Source organism: Brachyhypopomus gauderio, chromosome 4 (genome assembly GCF_052324685.1).
Source record: "Brachyhypopomus gauderio isolate BG-103 chromosome 4, BGAUD_0.2, whole genome shotgun sequence".
Classification (NCBI taxonomy): Eukaryota; Metazoa; Chordata; class Actinopteri; order Gymnotiformes; family Hypopomidae; genus Brachyhypopomus; species Brachyhypopomus gauderio.
In genome coordinates this window covers 18,507,215-18,522,824 of record NC_135214.1, presented here as the reverse complement: position 1 = coordinate 18,522,824, position 15,610 = coordinate 18,507,215, and the positions used below count along the sequence as shown (strand labels likewise).

General features: G+C 46.0%; 2 protein-coding genes across 4 annotated transcripts in view; one reads left to right on the top strand and one right to left on the bottom strand.

Annotated features, from left to right (window-relative positions):
• pde11a (phosphodiesterase 11a) overlaps positions 1–3,266 on the top strand; it is a 39,086-nt gene extending 35,820 nt beyond the window's left edge. For both annotated transcript variants that reach the window (XM_077002860.1, XM_077002859.1), the window contains one exon: positions 821–3,266. In XM_077002860.1, the coding sequence (XP_076858975.1) occupies positions 821–1,015 (195 nt within the window). In that variant the 3' untranslated portion in view covers positions 1,016–3,266. The remainder of the gene's footprint in view (positions 1–820) is intronic.
• Positions 3,267–4,822: 1,556 nt separating this feature from the next.
• agps (alkylglycerone phosphate synthase) overlaps positions 4,823–15,610 on the bottom strand; it is a 28,568-nt gene continuing 17,780 nt past the window's right edge. For both annotated transcript variants that reach the window (XM_077002857.1, XM_077002858.1), the window contains exons 13-20: positions 13,665–13,741; positions 13,399–13,511; positions 12,000–12,069; positions 11,832–11,893; positions 10,334–10,423; positions 8,827–8,926; positions 8,552–8,609; positions 4,823–5,845 (exon numbers count right to left, since the gene is read on the bottom strand). In XM_077002857.1, coding sequence (XP_076858972.1) covers positions 5,724–5,845; positions 8,552–8,609; positions 8,827–8,926; positions 10,334–10,423; positions 11,832–11,893; positions 12,000–12,069; positions 13,399–13,511; positions 13,665–13,741 — 692 coding nt within the window. In that variant the 3' untranslated portion in view covers positions 4,823–5,723. The remainder of the gene's footprint in view (positions 5,846–8,551; positions 8,610–8,826; positions 8,927–10,333; positions 10,424–11,831; positions 11,894–11,999; positions 12,070–13,398; positions 13,512–13,664; positions 13,742–15,610) is intronic.

Below are 15,610 nucleotides of genomic sequence, written 5' to 3'. Positions count from 1 at the left end.
TTATTAATGCAGTCAACACTGACTGGGCTGCTTTAGAAAGACTGAATGGATAACTGTGCAGATGACTGCGTCGATGAGTGGATTCACACCGAGTGTGGGTGATAATCGTCTCCTTCATGCCTGCAGTTGGATGAAATATATCAAAGAGCAGCTTGAGTGTTGGAATCTGTTATATACTCTACTCTTTTGTGATTTCTTATTGGCAAACTGGACCATTGAAATTAGCAATGAGGAGTGTGTTTTTATAACCTGGAACAGAGGCAGACAATATTTTTGGTCTGTTGTTTTGCTTTGACTGCACACCTGTTGTTAAAGTAGGCCATTAGAAATATTGTGGTACTTTACCATATTTACTGTTAAAAATTGTGGGATTTGTAATGCTGTGTCACGACTGTATGTGTGCGCTTGTGGATTAATATGTGAAAACTTAAGACAAGGTCTTCGGAATTGTGGCTCAATTCATGCGCTGTGTGTGAACTGGAGACAGCTTTGCCCTGTATCTTAACTATGTTGTTATGAGAAATGTAAATGACAGCAGCATAATTGCCACATAAACTAAACCATGACCACAGGCCTACGTTATTTTGGAGCAAAGGAGTGAGTTCTTCCAAATAAATCATTTCCTAAAAATGTGATTGTTCAATGCCTTGAATTGCTGCATAGACCTTGTCACTGGCTATAATATGCACTAAATATCCCTTAAGCGTCTGTCTCTTTCTGCCCACTCTCTGCCTTCCTGACTCTCTCTCTCTCACACGCATACACACACACACACACACACACACACACACACACACTGTCTCTCTCTCTCTCTCTCTAGACACTCGTGAAACTGAACCCTAAGCTCCAGCCAATGGTCGACATGATCCAGGCCAACCGCGCCAAATGGGAGGAACTGCACCAGAAGCGGCAGCGCAGTCAGGAGCGCGCCGGTGCCGACGGCCTGTGCGACGGCAGCCCAGCGACCAGCTGCAGCTGTGCGGGGCCCGACAGCGGCACCAAGCCTCCGAGTTAGCTCTCGCCCACCACGACCACCTCACGACCACCCCACGACCTCTGTCCTCTGACCTGCAGCCCGATCGCAGCGCTGTGCATGTAGGCAGTTGTGGCTCGGCTGCGAGCTTCCAGCTGCGAGGCGCCAAGCGGCGGGGCTTTGACCCCACGGCGTCCCCTGCTGATTGCATGAATGAATCACGCCGCTCTGGGAGAATTTCAGACGGTCGTGACGGACCGTTTCTGTTTGGCTGCGCACTGCGAGTCGTGCACGTTTAACTAGCGTCGTTTTTCACCCAGAGAACTCTCTCTGTTCTAGACTCAGGAAGAGGCAGTGTCTTTAGAGCTAGGATACTCAACATCCATGCTGTATTCGCTGGCCTGTTATCTAGCTCTGGCAGGGATGGCTAGTAAGCATCGCCACTGTTAAACAAGAATATCATTGTTGTATCTTTTCTTAATGTTGCTTTGATCATGTTTAACGGGAATATCTTTGTGTGTGTTGGGGGGGGGCAGGTGTTCTGTTTTGTATTCTACATATTTTGAGGTAATGAGTTATGGAAGAACAAGTTTTGATGGAGGTATGGGGTCCGTTTTCAGCTAATTGTTACAGGATCAGGGGTTCATGGCAATGCTTGCAATGCAAATATAACACAGTGCTGCTCTTTGTGCCTTCGTTAAAAAAAAACCTTCATGAAAGATGCATGCGGTCCTCCCCTAGCTTCATAGTTCTCAGTGTTGTACATCATTAAGAGCAGCCGGTATGATGTCTTAATCTCCCTCTGCTTGAGCATCGTTGCGCATCATTAATTAAGGTCCATGTATTCTCATACAATGTTTACATCAGCTGTTTAGTCTATATTCACACCTCCCCTTATTAAATTTGATCCAAACATTAGTCATATCGCTTCGCAGTTCTGAATTAATCTTTCGTTAGTTTGGTTTGTATAAGGCCCATGAATACGTTAAACAGTAACCATTACTGTCCAGAGCCCAGTCCGGTTAGTGAAATACATGTGCCTTTTTAAAGATCACCAAACCACATATGAGCTATTCATAGACCTTCAAGTTTAAGTGAGACATCAATACTGTTTAAAAAAAATAAACAAAATATTTTGTTTGTTTCCGTTTAGTTTAAGACTGTATTTATTGGTAATATTTAACAATGTGTCTTTAGTAAACCTAGAGTGTGTAGTTTGGAGAGAAGTATCCCAGGGTGAGGGCTTGACAAATTAAGGACTTTAGTGAAGTAACACCACAACATTCGTGGCCACGTAAAACATCTCATGGGCGAGAGTAAGCACAACCTGAACATTAACTAATGAATTTATTGTGAGCCACAAACAAATACAGCCCCAATAACAGATGTTTAAGGCTGTTATCTGATACGAGACGTTTCTGTGGCCTTTGTGCCTGCCATTTCGAGCCATGTTCCCTGCACACGTGTCAGAAGCGCCGGTACCGACGTGCAGCTTCTGACCGACGTGCAGGTTCTGACCGACTCTGCAGCTACGTCTAAACCGACTGTTATTCCCTAATTCGGCAGCTGGTCCTCCAAGCTAATCGAGAATGCCTTTACATGCTTTTGTACAATCGGTTTTTACATAAGTGCACAGGAGGCTCCCATAGCGAAGACCAGTACGTGTCCTGGCCATAGTCATCCATGTTGAATGATCTGAGAGCGTTTCAACACAACTGCTGTTTTTAAATCACAACCGCCGGATGCAGCAAATGTATATTTTGTGTAATTGCATAAACCCCTTCTGCTATGTCTATTTCACCCCGATATCTGAATGCAGTTTGAAATGGTGTCGTTGCATCGTGAAAGTGGCGGCTGAGCTCTTTGTAGCATGGGGTCTTCCTGCTGTGGAGAAATGAAAAGAACATTACATGCAAATTGATAAAGGGACAAATTTAACTGCATGGAAACTAGCTGCTCTGGATGTAGCAATTAAAATACCGAGTTAATTACCTCTAATATTGACATTTACAAGTAATTCCATCAAGTCTTTTGATTTAGTATGTATGCATGGGTAACGGTATTGCACCACAGTGGAGAAAATTCGTCTTTCTTTTCTGTACGATTATTGTTTATTTTTTTAAACATGGCCTACGCTTCTCCGTCGGTGTGTTCTCACTTTCCCTTGGTTCAGCCCTTTTTGTGTTTAAGGGACAGCAGAAATGGGAGATGTGTTTGAAGCATGTTATTTGGAAACGTGAATTGTTATATTCGAATAAACGTGCTGCTAGTAAGTTGTGTGCGTGGTATGAAAAAAGCGTCCAGTTTGTATGGGAGATAAATGTGTTAAAATGAGCTGCGATCTAGCTCACCACTGACCCCGTGTGGACAAAAAGCTTTACTGCAACGTACAGTACACTACGAAAATACTTGAAACAGCCACGTGAGGTGTTAGAAAATGATATGCAGGAATGTTGTATATCAAAGACTGTCAAGCAAGATGATGAGATGCTTAGAATAAAATTAGGAATACATTGGAACATTGCGAGTATGGTATAGGGTATAGTTAACACGGGGGGGGGGATCAAGGGATATGATGTCTAGATTTGAGAAAATAAAACCCAAACAGAACAGACTTTAAAATCTCCCAATTTTTACACGATGATGGGAACGGAGCTTTCCTGAGTATGGGAATAGTGAGTGACCACTTTCGCCATCACATCGTGCAGGTGTGTGGTGTGTTCAGAGAGCCCCTCACTTTCACTGCAGCTCGGTGGACACACCATCCCCAACACGCCGGGGTGAAGACACATTTCACTGCGGTCACCGGTACATTACTCAGACACAAAAGGTTCCGTAGTTATCCAGCGAAGAGTTCTTCGTTTCCGTATACTCCTCTTTTTAATAGAATTAAATAAAAACGAGTAAACGTGCTTCTTTTTATGTTAATTTATTGCACAAACAGCATTGACAAAATGTACTCCAAATGTTAAACATGTTACCAAGGAAACTGGAGAATAACAAAAGGAGCTTTAGGGACATTGGCAGGTGGGTTCTGGTGAACACAAGCGGCTTCTAACGAAACTGTTCAGGAAAGGTCCGGCCGGCCCAAACGAGGCCCAACGTTTCCTTCATGTAATGTTTCAGAGTAAAGCCTGAATAAGCCTGGTAAAGTTTTTGCATTTATGGAGGACGACGCCCACACACACACACAGGACGGACGTTCAGAACCGTTGAACAACGCTGACATTACACGAGAAACAAAGATGGCGTCGGTAATTTGACGTCAGTAACGTTGCGATTCACCCTAGCACCATACAGCTAGAAAGATCAGTGCCGATCGACGGGGGATCAGACAAATTGTGCCTTAAAGACACAAGGCTTGACCATGCTACGCCAGGCACTCGCCACGTGTTCAGTTAAATAGACACGCGCCTTTTTAGAGGAATGGAAAATTCAGACATGTCATGTCCAGGGACAGGCTGGTCCTCATCACTATGGATGAACATTAGTAGAAGATGAAGTTACGTCACTAACATCGACACTCTGAGAACCTATCAGGATCATCTCTAGCATTTTGCATATGCTAATTTGAAAATAAATCAAATATTCAAATGGAGAAAAAAAATTGTGACTCTTTGATGGTCATATATAATCATATATATGCTCCTTATATACAATAATTTACAGGTGCATGTGTGCATACATCTAAAGGATCCCGGCCAGTGATAGTTAGGACTAAAAGGTTGTGAGTCTTTGGTAAAAACATGAGGAGAGGTTTCTCACACCTGCACATGGAGACACTATCAAACCAAACTCCCTCCAAAGACACCAACGAGGGGAAAGCACTAAGAGAATCACCTCACCATGCTGGGCAGTATTTTTTATTGGCCTGCTTTTGCAGGGTGGAACACAATGGTATGTGTGTTTCCTTTAGTGCATGTTTTACAGAGGCACCTTTACAAGCATAAAAAAAAACTTAAGGAGCTAGACAAAGTTTTACAAAGAAATCCTGGCAAAACAGTTCAAATGGACTGTCAGAAAAGACAAAATACAGGTTGAAGGAACACTAGGAGATCCAAAAGCACTGAGTGAAGGGACAGTAAACATTTAGTCACTATTCAAAACGGGAAGGAAGAGGAAGAGGAAGGCCAGACGAACACCCACAAAGAGAGAGAGGGGGTGAAAGAGAGAGAGAGAGAAAGAAGGCACACTGCTTTAGAAAGCACAGTTCAGGCATCACTAAAGTAGTGTCACGCTCAAACTACACTGGAACATCCTTACGTATATATCAAAAGTTAAAGTGGATGAGATCCATGAGAAATGAAAAACTATTTTGTAGGGGGTGGGTGGAAAAATGTATATCAACATTGGAAATGTATATAAATGTATATAACCTGCTTTTCTTAATCAGACTATCAGAGAGAGGAAACTCCTCTGTAGCACCCTATAGGATTTAATGGTAAAATTATGGTAATACAAAAAACTGTTTTGACATTGTGAACACAACTTGCTCACTGCATTATACAGAATTCAAATGGAGAGGGGAATGGCGTTGGGGAGGCGGAGCCTAGGAGGGTAGGAGGAGCCTAGTGTTTTGGTGAATCCTGCAGCAGAGTTCTGGAATGGATTCAGATGTGACTGAAAGCTGAAAACAAACCATGGCTTGTTTTGCATACGTATAAATTAGCATGTGTTAGGCGTTTATTCCAATGTGACTAGACGGTGTTAGAAAAATTGTGAGAATAAGGTTTTTTAAAGTGGTGTCGAGTTACAGGAGATTTCTGCTCCCGAAAATGTTATTGGGGTCCACGTACTCCTTCACAGACTGTAGCATCCCCAGACCCACCGCAGAGATGGCATCTCTCATCCAGCCCTTCCGCAGTTTGCCCACTGAGAGAGAGAGAGAGAGAGAGAGAGAGAGAGAGAGAGAGAGAGAGAGAGAGAGAGAGAGAGAGAGAAGGGGGGGAGTGTGTGTCAGTGTGCATGGCTGGGTGGCAGACGGTAGCGAGCCCATCAATCTTGTGTGAGCCAGAGAGTAAGCAGGAGAGTAAGCAGGGGGTGATGGATGTGTTTGGAGGGGGGGGGGGGGGGGGGTGGTTGGAGGGGGGTGGGTGTGTGTGCGGCTGAAACGCTGCTGGAACGCTCGCTGGTGCAACACTCCTGAAACGCTGCGAGATGTTTTGCATGGTGTGATTTATGGAGAGCAGCAGACTATCAAACTCATTAAGCTGCCAGTGTTCCCTACGGAGGAGAGCCTGCAGTGCTTCACGCTCCGTCTACCGCCTTGCTCCCCTGCCTGGCTCCGCCCTCGCTCCCCTGCCTGGCTCCGCCCTCGGCCCATCACCCCACGGTGACTCCCCTTAAGCCTGCGCTCGCCTGCTTCTCTCCACGTGTAAACCCCAGAGTGTGTGTGTGTAAACACACACACACACACACACACACACACACACACGCACGCGCACGCACGCACACTTAACCTCTAGACACTGGGATGACTGACAAGTTAAAAGTCCTCACCTTACCTGACAATTGGCCATTATTTCAGAGAGGAGCGGTTAAGGAGAGGGACAAAATGCTACTGGTGACGCCCCAACTAAGATAAATATGCAAATGAAATGGGCGGGTCATCTCATACTATAGGACACACTGCTGTTCCAGCCAACCAATCAGGGTCTTCCAACAAAGGAACCCGCTTAATCTACTTCCACTCTCCCTCAGTCCATCTCTCCCACCCCCTCCCTCCTTCCCTCCTTCCCTCCCATGATCGTCCCCATCCCTTGTTCCTCAGGGAAAGAAGGAGAAACAGAAGGTGGTGTTGCTGCATCATTGCCTCCATCACAGAGATAATTTACACATCTATCATGTCACTTTTTCAACATTCATTTTCTCTCTCTCTCCCTGGTTACTATCCATCTCTCACAGCTATGACTATACAACCGAGGGATGCAAAACTGCACTGTCAGAGAGAGAGAGAGAGAGAGAAACTGAATGCTGTGAAATGCTAGTGTGTGTGTGTATGTGTGTGGGTTTTCCCACTATAAATATGCATTTTAAGCAACTGAAAAATGTGTCATTTACATGTGGGGCCATTTCCCTGTTCCTGAGCTGACTTTCCAATGCATTACATTTGCTTGGCTCTCATCTTTTTCTTATCAGGTCTTATCTTACCAAACAGAGCTTGTAAACTCAGGGACAATATTTACCCTACCATGCCATTGTTAGCTGTCTGCTTAACGTACCATGACAAGTTTGCTTCCACTGAAGGACTTCATTCAAACTCCTTCAGCTTCTCTGCTCATGGTGCGACCTATAGTTCCAACACGTTTTCTTAAGCATAAGGACCAGTAATCTGGGTAAACATCACCTGCTACTCTGCTGGGGTGATGATGTCACACTGCTGCTTTTGTAAGCCACACATCACAATGGCTCATGGTCCATCACAATGGCTCCGGCAGAAAGCCACACCCCCAATGCTATTACCATTGTGCTAGACTTCAACCATGTGAGGTTTGTTCATGCGTGTAGGATAGGCGTGGTTTGAAATGGTTATAGGTGTGTTTGTATGCATGGACGCTGATTGCAGTAGATTATAGGGTTTTTTTTGCAGTAATGTGTGTGTGTATAAACTGGTCTGATCAACTGGTAAACACAGGCCAGTAAAGTGTATTTCCCCTGCGTGCCCTCCCACCTTGCTGGCCTACACTACATCTGTTTTTTTTTTGGTCGCACAGGAGCGCACACACACAGCAAACAAAGACACACACATACACACACATACACACACTTCACGCAGTGATTGTGGGCAGACAAAGCAGGCTGTCGCCAGCCAGATAGCATTGTGCTACTGCTATTAATCACAATTACGCAGAACTGGTCACAAGCACACTCACTCACTCACTCTCTCACGTCCACAGCCCCACACCCCCATCAATAACAACACAGATGTAAACTCTACTTTTTTCTTCACTACTGCCTTTTTTGTCAGTGTCCCTCCATAAACACACACACACACAAAACAAAACATCACAAACACACACCACCTTACTTTATTGGCCACCTTTGGCAACCTCTCCGCTCACTCTCGGGGTGATATCAGTGTGATATCAAGGGGAGTGGACCCCGTGTATGCACATGCATGCACGTGCGTGTGCACGACAACTGTGATTAATGCGTCTGGTGATGTATGGCTCACAGCAGACAGATAGTAATATAGATAAAGTCTAGGGTTGGGCGGCCCCGTTTTGGCTGCATGCAGCAAACTCTTACGGAAACGTAAACTGCCAAACCATTTTGGCAAACTTCATCACTGAATTCATAAGCACACCATGGACAGAGCCTTTAAAATCGCACACTTAACGTTCTCGTTCTAGGTCTTCGGGAAGATTCCTTATCCTTTGAAAATGATACTCCATTATTTACCGAAAGAGGGTTTTTGCACATGACATGTCTGCCAAGCCAATCTAAAACCTCAAACATCGTTATTGCCAAGTCCTTACTAAACTGCTCAGTGAATCTGTAGAAGGGGTTTTAGAGTTCACAGGGGTTAAATATGAAATCACGGCAAATGAAAATGGATGATGGATATGCAAATGTTACCTCCATGGTGATGGGACAGGCTTCCTCCATTGGCTAGAATCTCTTCTCTGGCAGCATGCTGTGTAAACACAAATGAAGCAACATCAACATCAAACCTAATATTTCTCCTTAAAGTGCTGAACCAAGAACAGAGATGACGTTCAATCCAAAGCCTAATCTTAAGAACTACTCAGGCCAGTTTGACCAGTACAGATTATACCAAGAACAACACAAATCACCAAGTCATCTCCTTAAGAGCCAATGTTCTGAAGATGTGTCTTCTGAGGAAGATTTACCTCCACTTGCTCATAGACGTGGATTGGATCACTGAGACCTCGATAATTGAAGGCAAAGTAGAAATACACACAAGCCCCGGCGTCATAGGTCTGTGTTACCCTGGGAGGCAGAGAGGAAAGATGGAATGGAATAAATGAATACAGAAACAAGTAAAAAAAACAAACAAGTAAAAACAAGAAAAAAGTAAAAAAAAAGAAAAAAAAGAAAAGATTTTCATTCTTAACTTTGATGGTCTCAGAAACTGGGAGGCTTATTTGAGTAAGTTAAGGGAAATAATTAAATGAATATAATAAAAGCCATCAGTACCAGAGTTAAGAGACTAAAGGGCCTTGTGGTAAAGGGCAGATCTTCCGTTAGCTCTCTGTGATAGCAGAGAATTAAAGAGCAGGAAAACTCGCCGGCTCCATTGTGAACCAACAGCCGGCACTGATGTCGTGATGAATGTGAGCCCCTGTGTGTGTTTGGGCTTGGGAGCGTCTGTCACTTTCAATCCCGTCACATTCATATGATATTAAACGCCCATCAGCCCCCTCTGACAGCGCAGTCAGGGATGGCCACGTCCACCGTGCCGCTCCGTTGAATCCGAGAATGCCTCTTAACGGAGCATCGCCCTCCCGCTCCGTACACGACCGGAGGGTCGGGGCTCGTGAGACGCTGAGAAGGGAGACTGCCCTGGGGCTTCCGCTGATCGGCTCAAACGTGATGCACAGCTACGGCCGATTTGCCATTTCTGTTCTCCACTGCAGTTCTCTGTTATCCTCGGCCACTCACATTCAGAGTCAGAGGTGAGAGCTGTATTAGGACACATGGGGGTTATTCTACTTTAAATCGGTACTGAACTTTCTCAACCTGACAGAAACTTTATCCTGCTTTATCCTATTATTTCACGTCTTCATGACTTTGGCTGTAGTATAAAAGTTGTGTGTCCTGAATGGGCTCTGTGTGTGTGCGTGTGTGTGTGTGTGCGCGTGTGTGTGTGTGTGCGCATCAATAGGGGCACTGGCTGTTCCAGAGGTTAAATGGCCACATCAATCATGTCCCACACAGCTGTACAGCACCAGACAGGAAATGAATGGCTGAGGTATAATCAAGATCCCGACCCGAGTTCTCCTTTGGCCTCTTTTCTTTCTCGGCCTCTGAGCTCCCCGACCCCTGACCCCCGGCCTGCGTACTCCCTTATCACTCCCTTAGCCGCTTTCTCTCTTTGGCAGGGTCACTGTGAACCTGAGCAGTGCTGAGTTCAAAGAGTTTCCAGTATACAAGCCCGCAAACTCCCGGCAGTTTGACTGCTGCCTGAGGTGGCAGTGCATCGCTCATGCAAGTGGGCGGGGCCGGCGGGTAGGTGGGCGGGCCGGCGGGAGCGTGGGCGGGCCTGCGGGTGGGTGGAAGGTGTGGGCAGGTGGGTAGGTGGGCGGGCCGGAGGGTGGGTGGAAGGTGTGGGCAGGTGGGTAGGTGGGCGGGCCTGCGGGTGGGTGGAAGGTGTGGGCAGGTGAGCAGGAGGCGTACCTGCATGTGGAAAACGGCGGGAACTGCACACCTCGCTCTTTACATTCTCTCACTATCCGCTCCTTTACGTTCCTGCAAAGATCCAACACTCTACAACACACACACACATGCACACACGCACAGATATAAATACACACACACACACACAGTTTTCTGTCATACATTTATTTATTTCCTATTTCTATTGTTATGATATACACATTTATATATTAAATATACACAATATATCAGAGGCTGATATATTATGTCAGTATGAATAATAATTTAGCAGCTCGATACTAGAACACTAACAGTAATAATAATAATATTAATTACAACAATAATTCCATAGTTTATCGAAATACCAATTCAAAATGATGCAGGCCTAATTTGAACATTACTACAATTATAAGAAAAATGCTAATAAGAGATGCTTGTTCAATGTTACATTTCATAATGGTTAGAAAATAAAAATGTTTAATTAACCTAACTTTGAATGCCTTTATTAAAGCAACATGTGTTCACAATTGTCAAATGAACTATGAAATGTTAATTAAATTATCTATTTTTAGACTTTTACGTTTCACTCAAATTGTATTTAACACATAGAGATTGAAATTGCTTAATTCATAGAGGTAACATTATTGATTATTATCACCGGCATCTTCCACAATGTACTGATTAGCATTTTTCATATCGGCCCAAGACATTCAATGCATCCTTAATATTTATATATTGCTTATTTGTTTTCTTTTCTCCTCAATATTGCATATTTAGCCACTGATAATAAAAAAAAGAAAGAAAACAAAACACTAATCTAGTGCTGTTACAGTATTATTACAGCACACAGATCTCAGGTGACATGCAGACTCTCACAGTGCACAACAACACGGCCATGCACCACTACGGGCAGCTCAGTCCTAACCAGAGGGTTTAAACCGAGAGTGGAGAAGGGACACACTATTCCACACTCTTCCTTCTCTACGCATCTGCTTCCCTCGCTCTCCTTCTCGCTCTCCCTCGCGCGCGTGCGTGTGTGTGCGTGCACCTTCCCTTCCACCCTGTGTCCAGGCAACGGTGTCAGCGATGTGCGAGGCACTTTTATGAGGGATGAAAATGTGATGGGTAAATTGGGCCAACAGGTGCCGCACCGCTCAGCCTCTGCTGATGAGCTTTCGGGTTTGACACCACGAGGAGGTCCACAGAGGGGCAGCGTGAGGACCGACTGACCGGTCCACAGAGGGGCAGCGTGAGGACCGACTGACTGGTCCACAGAGGGGCAGCGTGAGGACCGACTGACCGGTCCACAGAGGGGCAGCGTGAGGACCGACTGACCGGTCCACAGAGGGGCAGCGTGAGGACCGACTGACCGGTCCACAGAGGGGCAGCGTGAGGACCGATTGACCGCTAAGGCTCTGGGACACTTGAAGCTTGGCAGCATAAGCCAGTCCGATTTCTAAGCAGCATCAGAGGAGCTGGTTTCTCTCTCAGAGTGCCAGACAGAGGAAGCAGTTCTTACCTGTCCCACGGCACTGATGTCTCGAAGGACTCGCCTATCACGTAGTAATCCATGCCTAGATCCTACACACACAGAGAAATCTGTTAACACATATGCTGAAGAACAGCACAGTGTGGTATTCTGCTTGGGATTGTGGGGTGTGAGCTGCACAAAACGAATCAGACGCACCCGCAGGTACGCGATGACGAAGGTGAGCATGTACCCTCTCTGTCCGTTATCCTCCCCTGCAGCCAGACCCCTACAACACACACACACACACACACACACACACACACACACACACACACAAGCTTCAACTACAAATTGACAATTACAATGAAACTATAATAATGATCAAGTCTTGTGAAAATATTAAGTCAAATCTTGACATTAGTCAAAGAGTTTTGATTCTGAATGCACACACCTCCCCGAGCCCAATCAACTGAATCAGTTCTGAGGTTCAGACCTCCATCAATCATAATAATCATCTCATCAAATATTCATTTGCTACCCAAACTAATCAACACAGCCTCGTTAAGGCTAAAATCACAGATCGATTTACCCATTTCTCCACATAGATACACATTCAATTGAAACATCAATCAAACCCATCACTACCCACTGTGAGAAGGGCCCGTGATGAATGTGGAAAGTTGAAAAGAAAACAGTTTGTGTCTCGGAACGGAGTGATATAATGAATTAGAAAGGTCACAATTGGGGTTAAAGGTTATGACTCTGATGACCTATAGTGATCGGTGCTGGTTAAATAGTTACTCTGATTCTATGGAAACAGCTGGAAGAACTGCACCACGCACATGCTTACACACACACACACACACACACGCAAAAAGCTTTCTTTGCAGAGAGTCAATGGTGGAGCACACTGCTTGGGTTAAATGTCGGCACCAGGTGTGTGTAGCTAGTAAGGCCTGTCAAGTGGCCAATGAAATGGTGTGAAACCAAGAAACCACAGCAACTGTAGTACTATATCCCTGTATATAGTAGTTACACAGTATTGGATCTGCCTACACCTTTCACATTCAGTCACGCGTGCACGCACCTGCTCACACACACACACCCTACTACTACCATTCCACTTGAACGAAATCTGGAAATAAGGAGATGCATGATGTTTTATGATGATGATGATGATGTTCTGTCAGCAAAAGAGAAGGAAACAGGAGGACACTGAACGCTGCCTGAAGGTGATCAACAGCGCACAGGTCTACAGGCCAAAATCCAGCCTGTCAGGAATGCTAGAACCAATGGCCTGCATATAACAGCCTGTCATGGAGCGTGCTGGTACCAGTGTGTGTGTTCTTTTGTTCATTTGTAGTTTTCTTTTTTGGAGTTAGGACGCTGAATAATGGTCACTTGGGTTTTATGTTGGCATTCACTAAATCATCGATGTCTCATAGCTGCTAGCTTGATACTGTGTGAGAATCACAAATTCTCGTGACAGAAATCGAATTATTCCTGCAGAGTCTCGGTGTGTGGTTGTGTGGTCAAGACGTTGATAATGGACTTACTCCTGCCAGTGTATTTAAAACAGACCTTATATGTGTTTGGAAAAGCAAGAAGCTCTTACCCAAATTTGGCGGCAATGTCGTAAACCTGTTTCTCATGCTGCAGCACCTTCTCCCGATCTCCCTCAAACAGCAGCGTGGCCACACACAAGTGGTGGGGGTCGAAGCCTTTGAACTAGAGGACGAGTACAGGGGATAGGCTGGGTCAGCAGGAAGAGCTCCAGGTCACGACCGCCAGTGTAGCCCTGCCCGACCTTTGACCTGGCCAAAGCCAGCACGGTCGCCCTGCACCTGGGCCAGATAAACTATATTGGTATTCGTTCCTTACTTTAGTGATGTAGAATTTTTTCAGGCCATCCAGAAACGACGTGAAGATGGACGACACTTGAGGCTTCAGCGCATGACCTGCAAGAGCACAAAGTGAATCCACGAAATGTCAACACAACACGAACCGAATGTATTTTAAAACAACAACGGCCTCCCCTCACTTCAGTCGTCCTATACCCCACATGTGAGCTTGCTACTGAGAGATAAATGAAGGTCATATTGTTCGTCACCCATTTGCGGCCTCTCTCCCAAGTTGATCCAGGCAGGCCTGGTGCGGCAGATTGATCTGCTGTTTGAACAATGGCGCTGTAATGAATGGGGGCGGGGGATGGGCCGTGGGGTGGGGCAGGAGCGTCGGGGGCCCCAGGACCATAAATCAGCCTCTCGCAGAGAGGAAACACTTTCACCACCACTGCTGTCTCTGTCTCGCGTTTGTCTGATTTTGTCCTGATTGGAAGTGCAAAGCACCGCAGCCGAGCGTCGGCATGGCGAGAGTCGCCGCGGTGAATGAACCTTGTGCTCACAGGCAGAGGGGGAGAACACCGAACAGCGGTGCGAAACCTCCCACAATTCTCTTTGTCTCCCTTCCCTCCAGACACAAGAAGCGCAGTGGAAGAAGAGCTTGCACCATCAGGGAGACACCGGCAACCCCCGATAGCCGATACCGGCCTGCCGTCCAAGAGAGGCAAACCACCACTGCTCTCTGGGTAGGAGGAACGGCGTTAGGGGTGCGGCGGTTGGAGGACATGCAGAACATGGCTTCACCGTCGAGAGAGAGAGAGAGAGAGAGAGAGAGAGAAGCCTGAACCTGACTGAACCCTTCAATGCTGCCGCCATCATACGACAGGAGAGGGTTAGCTAGCTGACGGGTGGGAACAGGCGTGAAAAGAGTTTTTTAAATACATTCAAAAAGGGACAATAGTATCTGTTCCTCTGCTAGCTTCCTGGCTTCCTTGTTAAGAGCATACATGTGCCAAGAATTTAGGTGCGAGTGGTGATTAGGAAGACAGGAATAAAAGTAAATCCCTTCTTTCGGTCTTAATTCGGTTCTCGTTTCTTCAGTCGAGGTGGAGAACTGCACTACTGGTGAAAATGTGCGACTGCAAGAGAGTTAACGAGGTCCCCGGAGACCTGCGAAACTTTCCCCAATCTGGCCACCGCACACAGTCTTTCACATCTCCAGATATAATGTCCTAAAACTTCAATACGCCGTGTGCTTAACTGGTGGCCAGGTCATATTTCACGGCTCCTGAACCATGCTCAGATGGTGAGATAATGAACAATCCGAATTCTAGACCAGACGGTGAGGGGAGGAGCCCTTTGTAATGTAACTGTCTCTCGCAAAACTCATTCGTTTGATGCACCGCAACAATTGGCTACGAGCAATTGACCAGAATCTGGCTCTTCTGGAGAGGGAGAGAGAGAGAGAGGGAGAGAGAGGGAGAGAGAGACACGCCGGTCCTTCGGTCCTTGCTGCAGGTCCGAGGAAATCCACCGAGCCCTTAAATCACAAGGACAAACCTATAGACAAAGCATGTTAAGACGATGTCTCGTTTCCTCACGGTGCAATTGCTGAGTTTCAGTCCAAAACAGACCGGGCAGGCTACACTCTGCTTCTGTCATCAGTTATTTATTTATTCATAAAAATAAATCGACCAATCCCCAAGAAGAACGCAGGCAGACCAACATCACCCCGCCCCTTACTAAAATCCAGCTGGATGGTATTAGATGGTGAGGAACACTGGATACATGTCTCATATCCACATGTTTGTATCGACCTCCTTCATACAAGTGTGCGGTAGGCTCCGTCAGTGATGATCACAGGAGATTTACATGAGGCCATTAGGGGCAGTGTTTCTCCATCCGCCCGCCAAGGGCACTGTAACCATGACAACAGTCTCACATGCCCACACCTGCCGTAAAGTTCAGCTTTTCAGACTGAACTGC